The sequence below is a fragment of the Rhea americana genome, unplaced genomic scaffold (genome assembly GCF_003343005.1).
Source record: "Rhea americana isolate MKP2758 unplaced genomic scaffold, rheAme1 scaffold_13, whole genome shotgun sequence".
NCBI classification, from domain to species: Eukaryota; Metazoa; Chordata; class Aves; order Rheiformes; family Rheidae; genus Rhea; species Rhea americana.
Window position 1 is genome coordinate 7,725,715 of NW_028185372.1, and position 18,297 is coordinate 7,744,011.

The 18,297-nt window shown below is 35.2% G+C and overlaps 1 protein-coding gene across 1 annotated transcript in view; it reads left to right on the plus strand.

The window, feature by feature from the left end:
• Positions 1-18,297, plus strand: part of IL31RA (interleukin 31 receptor A) — a 30,531-nt gene that overhangs the window by 188 nt on the left and 12,046 nt on the right. Inside the window, exons 2-11 of the mRNA XM_085326437.1 lie at positions 1,001-1,152; positions 4,198-4,270; positions 5,147-5,231; positions 7,461-7,757; positions 8,772-8,892; positions 10,330-10,514; positions 12,160-12,311; positions 15,187-15,352; positions 16,465-16,547; positions 17,553-17,769. Of these exons, the coding sequence (XP_085182563.1) occupies positions 4,268-4,270; positions 5,147-5,231; positions 7,461-7,757; positions 8,772-8,892; positions 10,330-10,514; positions 12,160-12,311; positions 15,187-15,352; positions 16,465-16,547; positions 17,553-17,769 (1,309 nt within the window). The 5' untranslated portion in view covers positions 1,001-1,152; positions 4,198-4,267. The remainder of the gene's footprint in view (positions 1-1,000; positions 1,153-4,197; positions 4,271-5,146; positions 5,232-7,460; positions 7,758-8,771; positions 8,893-10,329; positions 10,515-12,159; positions 12,312-15,186; positions 15,353-16,464; positions 16,548-17,552; positions 17,770-18,297) is intronic.

The following is an 18,297-nucleotide window of genomic DNA, read 5'->3' on the forward strand; positions in this document are numbered from 1 at the left end:
CAAACTGAGGTTACGCTCTTGTGTAACATCCTCCCTTGTGTGAGCGACTCCAGGCCAAGCAACTCCTTTCAGGTTTGCATGTTTCTTCTGAGTGCATGAGGCAGAATTTATATTTCCTATTTAGCTAACTGTTTTTCTCTCTTAGGAAGATTATCCTGCAGTGGTTTTGTTTGTATATACAGTGGCATGAGCTCTCAAAATATATGCAATATATGCAATATATGTAATATATGTAATTGTTCTCAGAGGCGGTACAGGCTGTTTGCCAAATGTTGGCTACTTAAATTATATTCACTCAAATTTTCTCAAAGTAGCGTATTTAGATTTCATCTGACTTAAATCAGCATCGTTATGCAAACTCATGCATAAATTGGAGAAGCTGCATTGAACTTCTTTCTTTAAGGGACTGCATGAGTGTTGTGCTTTTAAAGATGGTTGTCTAAAATATTGAAGTGTTAACTTCTGGTCCCTAAATTAAGGTATTGGACAAGAAAGCTTGAAAAAAGCTTAAAGTATTAGGCAAAAGAATAGAATAGTAAGTTTGGGTTCTGTTATCAAGCAGAGACTAATCTGTCAACAAGGAGAGTTTCAAAAGGAAAAGGTGCGGGAAAGAAAGCTTTGTTTGCATGGTTAGGGTAGCTATGCTAAAAATGAGTAGCTTTTGATTTCGGTAGAATACTTAATTATGCTAATCTAATTAGAAAGAAAAAAGCTTGCCTTATTTGGGACTTGTAGGGAACTTTTTAAATTATACAGCTTCCTGGCAGCTCTCAAAACGCAGTTGTTTTTAATACATCTTATGGAGATTGGTTTCACACTACCATTCCATATTCTAGTGAGCAGCTCTGACTAGGATATTGTTGGTAAAGTTACATGTTATATTGAAATTACAGGTAGTAAAAAAGAACATAAAGCAACTTACAACCTCTATAGGATGATTTGAGTCAGCAGGGTAAAATAGTGGGGTTTTTTATTATTATTATTCAGTTGTCTCATGCAGGCTAACACAGGACAAATATATTTGGGATCAAAGAACATATGCTCAACAGAGCAGAAAACTCTTGGAAGGATATAAGGATCCTTATAGATGACTGCCTCAACTGCTGGTAAAAAARGCTAATGTACTTCGATACATAACAAGACACAAAGCAGGTAGGTGTCCAGTAGCAATCCAATGTTTGTGTAACAGCAAAAGTAAGATATTTAACATCCAACAGTGCTGGTGGTCAGGGGATGGTGCAGATTGCTGTGCAGAGGTGAAACAAAGTCATGTTACACAGATTGCACTCATGTGAAGGAGACGGTCGCCCTCTCCTGTAAATCTGACTATTCAGCTCTGACTATTCAGATGTGTTTGCATGTCAGGAAGGGTGTGAAATACTGGAGAACCTTCAAAGGAGAATTAAAAAAAAATCCAAAGGAATGAAAACAAACCTTTTTAAGCAGGACACGAAGACTACAATTTTTTTAATCATACATATCTCAGCTTATATAAAGCTGRGAAGTACATCTAGGTGTTTGCATGTGGAGAAAGATACCTGAAAATGGAAGTAGGGAGCAAGCTTCTCAGTTATTGTGGAAAAGACAGAAAATCAAATGGTGAAATCAAACGATTATTGCCTATATTCAAATTAACTTCTAAAAATAGGTTTTGGAATAGTAATAGTAAGGATAATAAGTGCAGAACTCATGATCAGCTGAGTCTATAAAGTGTGTTTATAGTGTTTTGTAGGATATATGGTTAAATCCGACTTTTGGAATGCCTGTATTATCTGGGTAAGCAAGCTGCAGGGTCATGGTAATATTTTCTGACTWAAAAGGAAGTTGGAAAGTGATATTTTTATCGTCACTTTGTTCTTTTCTTTCTTTCTTGTCCCTGTGGCAGCACATGATAACCAACAGTTTTCTCAGTATTCTTGTAATATTTTTAGCACTGCATTAAGACAATGATTGTAATCATTCCTCATGTTTTAGGGCTCTAGCTGATCACCTGAACAGTCTCGGAAAGTTTTTTTTTTCTTTTTTTCCCTTTTTTCCCCTGTTTTCTGCCTCCAAAACAAGTTTGCTAACAGTTTTCAGGTGTGTGTGTGTGTGTGTGTTAGTCTGGATCATTTTTCTGGCTGATAGGTGTCATGAACTTTAACTTAAAACAGGTGCCAGATTTGGGAGGGAAGAGTTTTGGATCTGGTTTGGGGAAAAGCTCTTTTGGGAGTTCTGCCTTTCTTTAAAGCACAATGCACAGATCCTACTGCTAGGACCATCTCCATTTCTCACCTAATTGCCTGCTATCTTGAGCTCTGTCTTGTTCTGTCTTTCAGTTACCATGCTCAAGGGATGGGCAGAAAGGCGCAAGCATTACATCTGGTATCTTACTGCCTGAAAGCGTTCAGCAGACAGTCATTTCTCACGGTAGACTAATGATTGTAGCCTCTCAAATGCTAAGGCTAAGAGTAAAACTCAAAGATTAGATGTGTAGATGAAGACTTTTTAAGCCCTTGCTTGCCTGTTGCTTCTCTATCATAGATCAAGAACAGTGGTGACAGTGCAGCTGAGAGCTCTGCTTTCTGCCTAGCAGTATCACCAGTTGTAGCAGTACTGGTATCCTGTCATTTCTTTGGGTATCATCAAATTCTGTACGGTCATGTAGTTTGAATGAGTAAGAGCAATATATTTATTTAATAAGAAACTTAATTTTGTTTTGGAGTAATAGTTTTGTTTTTCCCTTAATTTTTTTGAGGTGTAACGTTGTCAAAGAAGTGTTACAACTTTTATCTGTTGAGTAGCTGTACCTTAAGATATGTTCRGAGACTTACTTTGTAAACCAATACAAGCGTAACAAATAATGAATCACTCTGAAATACTGTTTTTGTCTGTTCAARTGGCATTTAGGTGAAAACTGGAATATAAATAAAATTTTAAATTGTCAAATTAATATCAAATATTAATATGGTAAACAGTTCTATAATGAAGGAAAAGGTTTATCAAAACAATTTTGCTTTCATAGCTCTGGGGTGTACTAAACAAAAGAATTCCTATCAGTAGTTATTAACTGGACTGACTTCTGGTCACAATATCCTTCAGGATTTTAGAACAAATATATCTTATCTTTTTTGTGCCTAGCTTTTCTTATTTAGACACTGAAAGAAAACATCTTTCCTGCTTTTTCAGTTTCCAGTAATTTTGCAGTTTTTATATGAACAAGTCATTGAACTCTGAAAGAAAGAGAAACGAGGGCTGTGTTCTTCCTGGCATCTGTAGAACGAATTTCTGCTGTCARATTTGGCGTAGCATTTCAAGAGGCTGTGCTCCCCATTGCTCTGTCAGAGGTCTCCATAAGTCTGATGGTTCTGTTTTCTCAACAAATATTATTTGAATAATAGTCTAAATTTAAAATGATTTTAGTAGATTATGATAGCATTTTTTAAAACACAACATATGCAAGTCCTCTTTAAATGTTCAGATTTTAAATTTTGTTTGTCCTGACTTGAGGTTTTGATCAGTCAGGGACTGGATTATGAAACCAGTGTGCTCAGCATCATTTACTACAATGTTTGTCATTTTTCCATGCGTGGGCATGTCAAAGCTTGATCTCTAAGAGTTTAGAGAGTTGGCAAAAGACATTAACTGTTGCTCTCATGCACTATTTCCTCCCATATATTACCATGTTGTTCTCTTTGATGGAAGCCAGGAAGTCTCCCTTTTCCTCTTCTGATGCTCCCTGGTGTATTTGCCTGTGGTGGCATTAGTCCTGGAAGCTGAGGCTCCCACACCCCATCATCTGGGAAGGAGCCAGACGTTCCTATTTGCCTTCTTTGTCTGAAGTATCCTCTTTCCCACTAAGATTTGTGTAAATGCTAATGGATTTGTATCTTGGAGTTTTGAACACTTGCGCTTATGGCTTTTCTGAATTAATCTGTGCATTATGTCGCACTCGGATGGCCCTGAGGGCTGATGGCCAGCTCTTCTGATGTCCGTTCCTCCGGATGGTAGCTTGGCACAGTGGGACAGTAGTAATTACTAAAGACTGAAAGTCTCCTTTACTTCCTTCTTTTCCTAATAGGAAAGCATAACCCATCAGGCTTGGCACTTTCATCAAAGATTTTTAAAATTCTTGAAAATTACTGGGCCTATGCTTTGTATAGGCTGAAGTAATATGATCTCTTCCATTTACAGATGTACCATGTGCTTTATTCCTAGGTGTAACTGCTACATTGCATACAGAAATAGATGTTCTTGTAATTGGAAGCAATCTTAAAACTAGATCTGAATGGTAAGAGTTTTATTTATTCTGAAGCTGGTGATTTAGAAATAATCCAAAACAGAAAAGTTAGTTTTGGTCAATTTTTTCCTCTAACTTAACATTTTAAAGCTGTAATTATTCTAAGCAGCCTCTCAAAGTAAATGGAAAACCAATTTTCAGTGTTGTAAGGCCTTATTTCAGCAACTTCGGGTTTGAGACTTTCACTGAAATTGTCCCTTCTGGCAAGTAATCTGGTTTTGATGAATCCACTGTCTTTCTAAATAGCTCTTGTTTAAGAAGGCATGCTATTCATGCTATTTGTTTAGTAGAAGGTCTGGACTTACGTTGTTATAACTATCTTTAAGCGAAGTGCTTCTGAATTTGATCAACTTTTCAGTCAAGAACATTTTATCAGTGCTTACGTACACAGTGTCTTAAGTCACCAGGCAGAGAGCTACCTAATCGTGTATGAGCACAGTGACAACCATCCAAGACGTGAGGGCGTTTTAACTTTCCGAGTCCGTACTGTGTGTCTGACTTGTAATAACTTGCAGTTTGCATGTCAAATAACCAGCTGCTGATCAGCATTGGAGCGGGTGGAAGGAAATGCTGCATAGAATTGATTGAACCAAATTAAGAGCTCATTGCCAGGAGGAAAAGTTACGGGAGGTCTCTTCCCTAGACCCCATGGAGTCCTCTCCTCTGTACTAAATTAGGTTGAATCCTGCAGTAAGTCTCTTCCATTTGCTAACTTATGCAAAAGCTATATTTGTTTCTACTAGTTTTTTACTTAGACACAAGTGAGGTATGCTGAATTAGATTGCTAACTCTTATTATATGAATGTTTTCAAAATAGTAAGATTTCAAGGGTATTTTTACTTGAAGTCTATTTTTATTTTATAACAGTATTTCCTGCACCTACTTACTGAAAAGGAAATGTTCTGCTATTTGATTTGGATGCTTGTCCTTCTCTGCTGGAGCTCTGCAGCAGGTAGGATGGAAAGTTTCTTGATTATTTGTGCGTATCACTAAAGTTTCCTAAAAAACCTTTTTTAAAAGACACTTCAAAGACTTATGAAAATAGAAAAATGAATTTAAAAAATAGAAGTGATTGGGTAAGTACTCTATAGTATAGAGTGACAAATTCATTTGATGTTCTTGATCTTTGTGGAGTGTTAACTGTGATCATTATAGTTTGGGTTTGTTTTCTTTTGTGTATTTTAAAATTTATCTCTATTTCCCTGATGCCAGGATATAGGAGGAAAATCTGCATCAGAAAATCATGTATGTCATTCCTGTTGGGTTGTCGAGACTGGTAACTTGGAGATCTGCTGACAGAACAAATTAATATTTATATAACATATGACCATTTAAAGAGGAGTTAATGTCTAAAGTCAAATATTATTTATTCAGAGATTAATGGAATGACTATCAATGTTTTTACATTATTCCTAACTTTTTCAGTAATTTCTGAAGATCAGTTTTTAATGCAGTAGTTCCACAGTCAGTTCAAGCCTCCTGCCCAGCTGCTGAAGTTGGGGTGTTGGGGGGGAAGTAGTTGTGCACTCCCTGTGCTGCTGGAGCTCCCTCTGCTTTCGTAGGAACAAACACTGGTATGGCCAGTTGTGAAGGGGTTACGAAACTGATCTGGATGAAAAATAAATGTTTTTTGCCAGTTTTTTAATTTTTATCAGTACTGGTCTCCATGTGTGGTGCATCACAGATGCTTGTTCTGGCACAGAAAGGGGATAGCACCAGAGTGAAAGAATGATCAGGGATTAAAAATGCTACTTTTGACAACGATATCGGTTTAAACTGATTAAACTGAATAGTATAAGTTAGTTAGAATAGGAAATCCCCATCTGGAATAATGCAGTTTGGAATAACGACTTTGTGACAATGACTGACGTGTCACATACAATTTATTTTCTTTCAGACTTTACATACACCAGTAATGTGTTATATAATGGCACTTGTATGTTGAGTTGTTCCGGACTTAGGTGGAAGAGGTGCATATGTATGTAGAAACTGGAATGGTACATGAAGAGCAGTGCAGTTGAATGCTTGCAGTTGATGCACAGGCATTTTGTGTGGTGGTATTTAGAACAACCAATAGTACGACTTTGATGCGAAAGGAAATAAACATAGTTCAATTCACCTAGCACAAGTAATGTACACTGAAAGAGAATTATCGGAAAACAAGAAAATTTCTTTGGGGGATTGTAGGAATGAAAGAGAATTATAAAAATTGTTTTCTGTTTTCATTTAACTTATTGATGCAGGTTGACACCAAGGAATAAGTATCAGTGAAAATCAAAACAACTAGTTCCTGTAGGACACYGTTGAGTGATTCTTGCACTGTTTGACAACACTGCTAAAATCATTCGTTCAGCCTACTTCTCTATTTTCCTTTTGTGTGTGTTTAATAAGAATTTTGTATGCAATTCCTGCACTGCATTTGAGAATATAAATTCTGTGAAGGTAAAAATACTAATAAGATGTTGAAATACATTGCAAAAACCTATAAATTTAAAAACGTAGCAATTTGTATTTTCTGATATACTCAGTAGTGATGTTACTATCCAAGTCTCATATACACTCTTAAATGTGTTTAAAAACTGTTTTATATAAGAAAAGACGAAAAGATAACATTGTTCTTTTTCAATTATTTAAAAAATTGTTAATTTTTCCGTTATTTCTGAGAAATTAATTGCCTTACTAACATATATATTGTATAAGAATGTTTTTATAATGTGCTGGGTTTACAGTCAGCAATATCAGATTCCAGCAACTGAGCTTATTTGAACTACATTTGAAAAACCTCCCATTGTGCATAAAATGGGTTACACAAATGGGTTATATAAATATTATTTGAATRTTATCTCCCAGTGCCAGCACTCAAGCTATCACACCTGTACATTTTTGTTAGAGAACAAATGCCTTGCAAACACCTGCAGAAGTCCCAGTTTCAGGTGGGAGATTGGCCTGTTACAGATGATCACTGATGCATTTTCCTGATGTGTGTGTGCTTTCACTGGGTTGGACCTAACGCACTGGAAGCAAACCTCCTGAAGCCTCTTCTTTGAGGGCATGTGATGACTTCTGATCTTTCATTGCTTAATGATCTCTAAACATACTTGTTGCTAACAAAGTAAGCTACCACTTTTCATAGGTTTTAAAAGAAAGTACATTATGTGATATCTTTTGATTTTGTTTTTAGATGAAAACTCTGTCAGAGATGCTGAAATTTTTCCCTCATCTCCTGAAATTGAGAGAGGATCCACCCTGAAACTATTTTGTATTCTTGGAAAACACTACATGTCTCTCAGAAATGCAAGCCACATCATCTGGAAATTGAATCATGAACTGATTTCTCAGGAAAACTATAATGTTGTCAACGAGACAGTATCTAGTGTAACCATCCATAATTTCACTTACCAGGAAGCACGYGTGAAATGTTTCATTAATTATCTAGGCAAAGAACAACTTTTGGTTCACACTGAAGTTAAATCTGGCTGTAAGTAGAAATACAGGACAATGAAATTTAATATTTTTAAGTAATTTTTTTACCTTGTGGCATCTTTAAGACACCAGTATTCAGATATCTCCTTTATAATCTGAAATAAAGCATGAAATTGCTGCTGTCTCTTTACTGGTGCTAGTCCATAGCCGCTCTGACCCTGATTTTTGGTCAGCTGAAGTCGGAGTGAAGTTGAGTTCAGTGAGTACTGGATCTGTCCCTTTGATGAAGTCTCTTTGCTAGGCTAGCAAACTTTAGCTTCCTCTAGAGATGATATCCCCACTGCTCCTGTTGTGTTTCCTAGGAATTACAACTACAGTCTCCCCTGAAGAAGGTGACAAGATAAATGTATACGTAAAACTTTCCTAATTGATTGGACAGATTAGGTCCAGATTATATTAATATGTGCTTTGGGACTCTGCTGCAGTAAAGGAACAATAAATGCAAAGAAATACATCCTTAGAATAAAAAACAGCAGAGAGAATTGCCTGTGCCCAATGTACAGTATACCATAAGCTTATCAATAAAAAGAAGGTCTTTTGAGGCATTGGACAAGAAAAATGAGGAGAAGACTGCTTAAACCAGATTATTTCACTGAGACCAGTTTTCTTCTACTCAACTGCAGTTTCTTCTGACTGAAGAAGTCTGACTGCTAACAGATCTATTTGAGGGTATTATATTTTATGGATGATTTTAGACTATAGAGATTGCAGAGGATTGTCTAAATACCTTGATAATAAGATAAAGAGAATCTGGAATCAGTGGTCTCTTCAGGGTCATAGATAATGTTTCCCCAGGAGTAGTCTTCTGCTCTCTAAGACAGTGCAAGCTCCTCAGGTTAGTTTTGGTTTTATGAAGTGTTTTGAGGGCAATAAGAAATAATAGCAAACTTCTGTAAATGAATTGCATAGAACATCTTTTTATTATCTGCCTTTTGACTGACATAATTGACCTTTATTGAAGTGGCTTATTTTTACCAGAATTAATTAATTTTTCTTTATGTAATTGTAGTTCCTCCAGACACACCAGGAAATATTTCCTGCATTTATTACTTTAATGTTGAACTTGCTTGTAGCTGGACTTCAGGAAGACAAACGAATCTTACAACAAACTACACTCTCTATAGAAAAATGTAAGTATAGAATATATCAGGAACTGAGATATTGGAGTGAGACTGCTAGCTCCCTTCCCTCACATGCTGACTTCTGTGTGACCAAAAGCTGGAAGCACTACAGAGTTTAGAGTTGAGGGCACTCCTCAGTCAGTAAGCTCAGTTTTGGGTTGGTAATAATTGAAAGAAGCTACGATCTGATACCTTTTTCGTACTTTGCATGAGAGAAGTGAGTGTTTTCAAGCCAATTTTCAATGAAGAAATATTTACGTCAAAAATAACATTCCTTGGTACTCTTGAAATGACATTACTAACTAAATCAGAAGCTCAGTGAACCTAAGTACACATACGATCTTTTAGGTTATTCTGCTGCCAGATCAGAATGGAAGTGCTCTAGAGTGTTACCAGCTGAAACACAGGAAGTTCTGCCTGAATATAAGGAAAAAACTTCTTTACTGTGAGAGTGACAGAGCAACTGGCACAGGTTGCCCAGAGAGGTTGTGGAGCCTCCTTCTCTGGAGGTGTTCAAAACCCACCTGGACACACTCCTGTCTAATGTGCTCTAGGTGGCCCTGCTTGAGCAGGCAGGTTGGACTAGATGACTTCCAGAGGTCCCTTCCAAATTCAACCATTCTGTGATACATAGAAACTTTGCTACTAACTGTCCCCATCTAGTATGGGAATTTAAAAAATATCACTTCCTCTCTAATGATTTTAAACTGGTAATTGTTTAAAGCAAATGCTCTTTTATTTTCCACAGTAATACTAAATATGATTGCTTATAGTAATGTGTTGCACATAGGGATAGTGTTGAATTTATACATCTTTTTACAGTAAGATAMGATTTTCAGGTTGCTTTACTTATTAGAAACAAATTATACATTATATGTTATACTCTGAAACAGAACAATTGCAAACCAAAGCCTTCATCTGTATTGTTTGTATAAATGTTTAAAAATTATATAAAAAATATATAGTTTATATTATTATTTATATATATGTGTGTGTGTATATATATATATATATATACACATATATATATATATATATATATATATATAAATTGTGTGAAGAATGTCCTTTCTAATAAATAAGCTGATTTCACTGCTCTGAGATTTTAATTTTAAAAAATAAGCCACGGATCTCCTATTACAGCATTTACACTTGTTTGTGCTACTTAAAAGTTGTCTTACTAGTTGCAGTTAGGACTAATTTAGTCTGTGCAGGATATTTATGTATGTTATACTAATTTTTAGATGCTATACAGTGGTTTGCAGGAACAGTGCATTTTGGACACAGTATTTGTTTGCACAAAATATCATCAAAGGAGATGTTTATTGCTTTAAAATAACATCTTTAAACTCCCAAAATATGTAACTACTAATTAAACCGTAACCTAACAGATATTCTAAGAAAATCCTCTGATTTCTAATTCTTCTTTTCCTTTATTTTTTGTAGGATAAGACGACAAAGTGTGACTATCCCAAATATGATTGGCTCCAGCTGCCAGAGCAAAAATGAGTCATGTTCATTTTATTACCCAAATACTCCATTTGGCAGTACTTTTTGCTTTCAGGTGAAAGCTGAAAATGTTTTGGGTGAAGCCTCATCAGATTGTGTTCCTATAGCTTTGGAAAAAATAGGTGATTCGAAAAGTTAACTGGGGATAAAATGCACTGTTTGACCTGATTATACTCTCCATAATTCTCCTGCCCCCAGTCCCACTACAGCATTTCTGCAATTTGTAGATTTTGAGGATGCTGAAAAAAAGTTGTGTGGTTGTAGTTGTTCTTATTTAGGAGAAAATTATGAAAAACAGTTTTTTCCAATATAATAGTTTTGAATTTTTTTGAAATTGTGTTTAGCTTTGAAATGCCGTTTAATTTAATTGTTAGTTAAAATTACTGAGTCTCTGAAACTGAGCTTATTCATAATTAGATGAACTATTTCATCCTTCTCGTTTTTTCATCAACATTTGGATGCTTCTAGTTTAGCAAAAATTATATACATGTAAGTGAAAGAGATTTCTTACTAGATAATGATTGATTGCGTTTCCATTAGCAGTTCTTTGAACTGTTTAGAACCCATAACAGTTCTCAGAAAACTGTTCTTATTGTGATATTACAGACAGGTGATTAAAAACAATAGTGGTCCATAGTCGTCATATGGAGCATCCAACTACAGCAATATTTCAGCTAACGTCTGAAGTAACTGATAAATTACTGAATTTTTATTAATAGTTGGTAAAGACCATGTGCTAAAAATTTATCAGACTAATTATTATGTGGACTTCACTTGCATATTCTGGGGGGTTACTGTACATCAAGACAGAATATGAATGGCTGTAAATGAACAGATGAACTGTCCATCGCTTACTCTGCTATTTTACTTTCTAATTAGGAATGTAAAATTGCCTGTCCTGCAGTCTCTGGAACTGACGCTATTTTATCTATTATTCCTTCTCTCTCTGTGCTCTGTTGTGTTTTCCTCTGATTTTTGCTGTAGTTTATCAAGATTATGGTCTGAGTAGGGATAAGGTCAACTCAGTTATTCTTCCCTACATAATGCACAACTCAGTACTTTTTTTTCAATGCATGAGACTARTTGTGGAGTTTTATTTGATTTAACTGGCTCATGTGAGATGTTGATGCTAAGGCTGAAATTAGGATGAGTTCAAGCTAGAAAACTTTCCTTGAACCATGCTGTGTGGAACATATGTAACTGCATTATAGTAATATTGTGCTTCTACTTGGATCTCATATGTTGGATCCAGCTATTCAGTGTTTTACAGGTATCTGTGTCACAGCACAGCTACATAATCATGCAAGTTAATTTTGGTTGTAGTAAAGAAGCTTAAAGAAGAGTCAGTAATCTGACACCTGGTGCGAACAAGAAGCAAAGACAATCCCTTTAGTTGAGTCTTTTTGCTGCAGCACTCTAACAGTTCTCCAACCTTTACTCCTTGCATTCAAGCCTGTTAAGTACCCAGCTCCAGCTTTTTTCTGCTTATTTCCCTGAGAAGGGACATCAGTGTTCTTCAGGACCTATATGGATGAAAAATGTGCACATCTGTTTGAGTTCATTACCGTTAACTTAGTTGTGTGTAATGTCTCTTATTTATAACTTCCCGTATGTAGATTTGGTGTCTATAAAATGAATTATGATGTGTATACTCTAATAGAAAATACGTTATATGGAGAGTAGTTTAACTTCTTGGAACCCATATAGGCCAAGGTTTCATGTGAAACTTTTTTCTTTCATATTAATACTCTCATTTCTCCATTCTAGAGAAGTTTAAACCTCCTGAAATACTTACAGTACAAAAAATTGCTGGTATAAAGCAGTTGCTTGCAGTAACCTGGAAAAAACCTGAGAAGATTATACCTTCTCAAGACTTAAACTGCCGGGTTCGATACAGAAACTTGTATTCAAACTCTTCGGTAAGCTGCACAGTTTTCACCTAACATTAGCTCATTTGTGACCAACTAACTTTTTGTAATGTTATAAAATGCTAATGAGAAAAAAGAAAGAACTAATTGGAATTAGTAATCTAGTTATTTTAGTGGAAAGTTATTAGGTATACACAGTATTATTGTTTATGGATGAATTAATCACTTCCTTTTGGTCAGTGTCTGTTTTGGTACATACCATACTTATGAACATTTCTGTGGAAGGTTCATGGATCTGAAGTAGGAATCTGGAAATACTTGAATTTTCATGTTACGTTTTGGTGATGAAAACAGTATTTACTGTCAACCACAATAGTTGCAAGATAAAGTAATGGTACACTAATTTTCAAGTGAATTAAAGTATCAATTTTGTAATATAGAAAATAAGGGAAGTTATTTTTTTCTGAGTTTTTTTCCTGAAACTTAAATAAAAGAGCATACTAGAAACACAATATTGTTTAGTCTTCTGCTGCTTGTTCTGTCCAAATGACCTATTCTGATGCTTCTCGCTCCGGAAGCAATTTCATTTGCAGTCTTACTCTTTCTTCTTCCAAATTTAAGGATGGGTCAGGTGATTTGGCTTTTTCTAAGCTCATTAAGCTCCAATGTCTACCTTTACCTCAGTATTTTGCACATTAAACTTTTAATTCTGGGGGAGAAGAAATCATCAGAGTAACTAGTACTAGTCCTCAGAACTTTGAAGAAGTTTCTGATTCTAAAACTGTTTCTAACTAGCTTCTTCCTCATGTTCTTACAGCTAAGTTTCTGTGCTGTAGGTATGACACATCAGTCATAGATCCAGGATTTAATATCCTGGATGATCTGATGGGCAGGATTGCTATAGTCCACCCTGGATATCTGACTGAACTCTATTATTTGAAAGATCACTTCAAAATGCTTCTCCCTTTGGAGTCAGGACACTGTTTTCCTTTGATCCCATATGCATGTAAGCATCACTACTTGAATATTGAAAATGTTTACATTTTTTGCCAAGTTGACAGCATTATTTTTTTGTCTGTTTGTTATCACTTGTGTAAGAAATTATACATCTGCTTTTCCATTATCAAACTATACAGTTTACAACCATCATCTTCCTCAGGGATTCTGTTTTTTTCCCTACAGACCTTTCAGAGAAAAAATTATTAACAATGGTCAAGAAAGACGGAACTAAATGCACTGAAACTGTGAGAGCTTTGGCAAGCGTAGTTTGTAGTTTTATCCTTTGTCAATCCAGTGGCAGTGACCAGAGACAACAGTCTCAAATCACCTTGATCTAGTAGCTGTTTTTCTGTTCTGTCTCTGAACACAGATAGGTGAAACAAATGTGTTTGAGCAAATGACTGTTTTTCTGACTCTGTCAAAAGAATCTAAATAGTTTGTTGTGGATTATTAAAAAAAAAATCACCTACTTGCATATACTTAGTTTCTGATTATAATTACATATTGGTTACAGCCTTTAGTCAAGAAAATAAAAGATGGACTGAGTCTCTACAATTCCTTGTTAGATTCTGCAGGAAATCAATGACCATTCTGAAGCCACTTTTATTATAGCTTGCCAACCTACCAGTGTTTTACTCCCCCAAATTCATCCTTCTAGGTCCATTTTTCTATTTCTGACAGTGAGTTTCTTGATGTCAGAGTGGACTAAAATTTTCATTAGGCAGTGCAGTTCCCATACCCCTTTTTAAAGTGGTGGCTGTCTGCTTGTTGCACTGTTAGTCTGGTGCACTTTTCAGCAGAAGGCTCAATTGGTACGACCAGGGCTCCATCACAGGTTTGTGGTTCTGTTGGGCACCAGCATCACATTACTGCTCAAATGTTACTCTCAAGAACAGAATCTCCCTTATTCTAAAAATTACCTTTGACATTGGAGAGTTTAGCTAGTTTGAGTTTTATTTTAGGATTCATCTTCTCAGCTTTTTGAAACTTGAAAGGAAAGAAGAGATGCAAAAAATTAATTTTTGCCGTTTGGAAAAGATGCTAAAGTTGCTGTAGGGACTTTCAGTCCTTTTGTATATCAACACTTAAACTCTTTCTAGTTCCTGTTTGTATTGACATCAACTTTGCATTCCATGTCATCTTTCACCTTTTGTTTTGAAACAACYATCTGCTTTAACTTTCCATCAGTGAGATTTTTTGTTGTTGTTGTTGAATGGATGACCTTTCTATATGAGGATATTACTTTATCATTACTCTTCAGAGAAGGTACACTGTTAATTATTTCCTCATACTCTTGTCGTTGTTCACAGTCGAAAGGATACATTCTCTAGGTTAAATATATATACATATATATATGTTTTAGTACTAGAACTTCTGATATTTTCCTTGATCTTAACATTTTAATTCAGTTTATGAACCCTGGGAATACCTGCAGCCACACTGTTATGTGGCTAAGAGCTACAATACCGTATATCTCAGGAAAAACACAAGTGCCACAAACTATAGGTTATCACTGCTTCCCAAGGCATGCCACTGCCCTGATATGGAGCTGTATCCAGGGCAATATGATACTGCCTTTTGCAATACCCGTTTGCTTCCCACCTCTTGGAATTACAGTTTTCCAACACCTTCTGCACCAGCTAACTTGCTCCAGAACTGCTTATGAGCTGCGTGCAGTTCAAACCACAGGTCAGTCAGCCCTGGCCTAGTTCAGGCTCAAGTTTCTCAAAGATGAGAGTTTTACAGGAAGAATAAAGATGTTACACAGGAAAAAATGAAATACAGAGCAAGAAGTTTGTGTTTTGGAGGAGTGAGGTGGGAAAAATGAAAGATGTATCCTTTTGAAGTTTTTTTTGAACATTAAGTCAAAGATCTACTGTGTCCTCTTTTTACAGTGAATTATTTTTGTTCATATATTTGCTTGTAGGAAACTGTTGCTGTCAACTTAACCTCTGAAGAGAAAATAGCRTCGCTTAATCTCACAGGTCTGTGGGATTCTACAGAGTATGCAGTTGCCATTCAGTGTGTTAGTGTTAAATCAAAATTCTGGAGTGAATGGAGTAGAGAGAAAAAGGCAAGCACAGAAGAAGAAGGTAGACTAAAAATTTCATGTATTTTTATTTGGGTATACTTTGGGGTTTTAGGACTCTAATAACAGAAAACACTGTTTTCAGTATATTAATGGTCTATAGCATTTAAAGTTTTCTTCTTTAAAGAAAATACACATTTGCCCCTGGTTTAAATATAGAGGAGGGAAAACTGAAAGGAAGGCAAGAGGAATGAGTGGAGGAGAATTTGAAGGAAATTTAAATACAAAAAAAAATGTAGGGCTAAGGAAAAAGGATGAATAGAGAGAAAAGACAGGAAAACTGAGACTGTAGATGGAGAATAAACAAATATACTACACAGTATTGTAGCAAAAGTGTGTGTGGTTAGTATGTGTAGTAAAATATAAGTAGAGAAATTAAGTTACCAGTTAAGGCTAGAAAATACCCTCTGGAATTTAAAAAAATAAAGCAGAAGGAAATGCCATCTTTTTCCTGTTTTTTCTATATTAGATAACAGTACACAAGTTTAGAGAGAACTCTTTAATATTTACAATACTAAAAAAATTTGAGGAAAAATGGCTATAACRTTCGAACTACATCATTTGAAAATATTACATAAATCAAATATTATTTGTAGTGCACATGTGTATGTATACACACAAACATGTCTGTGTATATATATATATCTTGAAACTGTTTCTCAACTCCCCTTTCTAGCACTATTTACCTCAAAATGAACCAAGATATTAGTCTACTGTATATTCTAGAATCAACAAGATAAATTATTTTATACAGTGCTATCAAGGTACTTTGCACATAAAGTTAAAAAGATAGTGTCTTTACCTGTAGAATTCAATAGTCTAAAATATCTATGATTTTTTTWAAAAAAGTGGCAGTCAGGAAAGAGATGGAATGAATGTTTTTTTGAGGATAATACAGTGTCTAAAATCTGAACGAAAGAAGGTTTTGAGAAGGACAAGGAAGCTACAAGGTAAATGCTTATAGGGAAAAGTGCACCACATTATAAATACAAGGAAAGACTTATAAGTTGTTCTTGGACTGTATTTTTGAAGCCTTTTGTTTTTACCATACTACTCTATCTTTGTAGTAATAAAGAAATTATAAGGGCTTGCTTTTTTTNTTTTGTCTTTAAATAGCTCCCTTGGAAAAAGTGGATTTGTGGAGGGTAATTGAATCTTCACGCTCAGCTGGAAATAGATCTGTACATCTTATGTGGAAGGTATATATACCTTGTGATTTGGTCACAGTGGTGTCTTGCAGAAGATGTTGCATTTGAATATTTAAGTGTTGTAGTCCACAAAAGCGAGTCTGAAATGTTTAGGTCTTGCTGCCACCAAAAAATGACCTCACTGAACTAAAGGAAAAACAAGAAGTGTTTTGACTGAACAGTAGATGAATAAGGCTTTGTAACTGATGTGGAGGAGGCAGATCCAAGTGTGTCCAGATCACTGGAAAAATCTGATTAAACATTACAACTGCTCTTAAGTAATACAGCTTACCAAAGCTGTGTTTTAACACACTTTAGTTTTCTAGTAGAGTGACCATAGACTTCATGTTTCAAATCTCACTATTTGACTATTAAACCTTTCCTTCAGTGGAATTGTTGCAGCTCACTGTCCTGAAATGTGACTGAAGGAAAGAACCTTACTTTTATAGATATATTGTAATCATACTGAAGTTTGACCTGGACATTTGTGTATTGAAATTACTGAAAGATATTTGGTCTTATGTTACAGTTATATTTTTAAGTAACTAATGCAAAACAACTAGAGAAATTTTCTGGTCTCTTCAGGCAGCGTTATGTTAGATCACTTCTTATTTTATTAGAAGTTTAAGAGGTTTTTGCTCTCTTGTTATAAAAATAATTTTTAGAGCACAATACAGAACTAAAAAGTATTGAATATATAGCATCCGTGACRTGGTGAAAATAAAACTTGCTTTCCAATTGTGTACAGAATTGCTATTATGAAGTAGTGAGATCTTCTGATGAGATTATACTGAGTAGCGGAATGATGACCTTACTGTGAATTAGAATACATTTGTATTTCAAAACCCAAACATTTTCCTCCCTTCTTCCCTCTCTCCCTTCCCTCCAATTATCTTGGTAGTGTGTAGATTTTTAATACAGATAAATTGAATACCATATATATATATACACATATGTATATATACTTTTGATCATATAAATGACACTGAAACACCGATTACTGGTCTTTTTTAATAGCTATTAAATCACTTTCCACCACCTGGGAGAATTCTAGGCTACAGAATACAGTATTTTCCAGAAAACCGTGCTGCTCTTAAAATGATGAAAATCACTACTGATAAGAAATTTACTTTACTTTTAAATGAAGAGGCATATATAGTATCTGTTACTGCCTATAATTCTGCTGGAGATTCTCCTGAAGCTACATTGAGGATTCCATCTACTGATGAAAAAAGTAAGATTTCTGAATGTTTTGATGTACTTTTCTCATATGTCAAATGATTTTTTTGACATCTGCTGAAGTTCAGTTGTAGTGGAAACAGAATTGTGCTAAGGAATTTTTTTGTCCTAGAACTATAAATAGGAGAGGTTGTACAAAGATGTGTAGTCTGTTATTCTTCTGGCACTGGGGGAACATCAAATCTCTCTGCTTTATTTAATCCATTCAGAGTTGTAGAGATTAAACTGAATAGCATACCCCAAAACAGAAGAGAAATTAAGGTTTCTGGTATAATATCTTTCTGATTCTCATATTTGTTATCAGATATAATGCTTCCTTTATAGAAGATTATTGTTGGGGGCACTTCTGCTTTAACACATAGGAAAGAGCTAACAATATTATTAGGATTTCTTTTATATGCTTATTTCTTTATTTTAATTTTGGACCTCCCAGTTCCACCCAATTCTGTTTCACCTATCTACTAGCTCATGAAATTTGATACCACAGGATATTATTACAGTGTGTTAAAAAGTATCATATAAC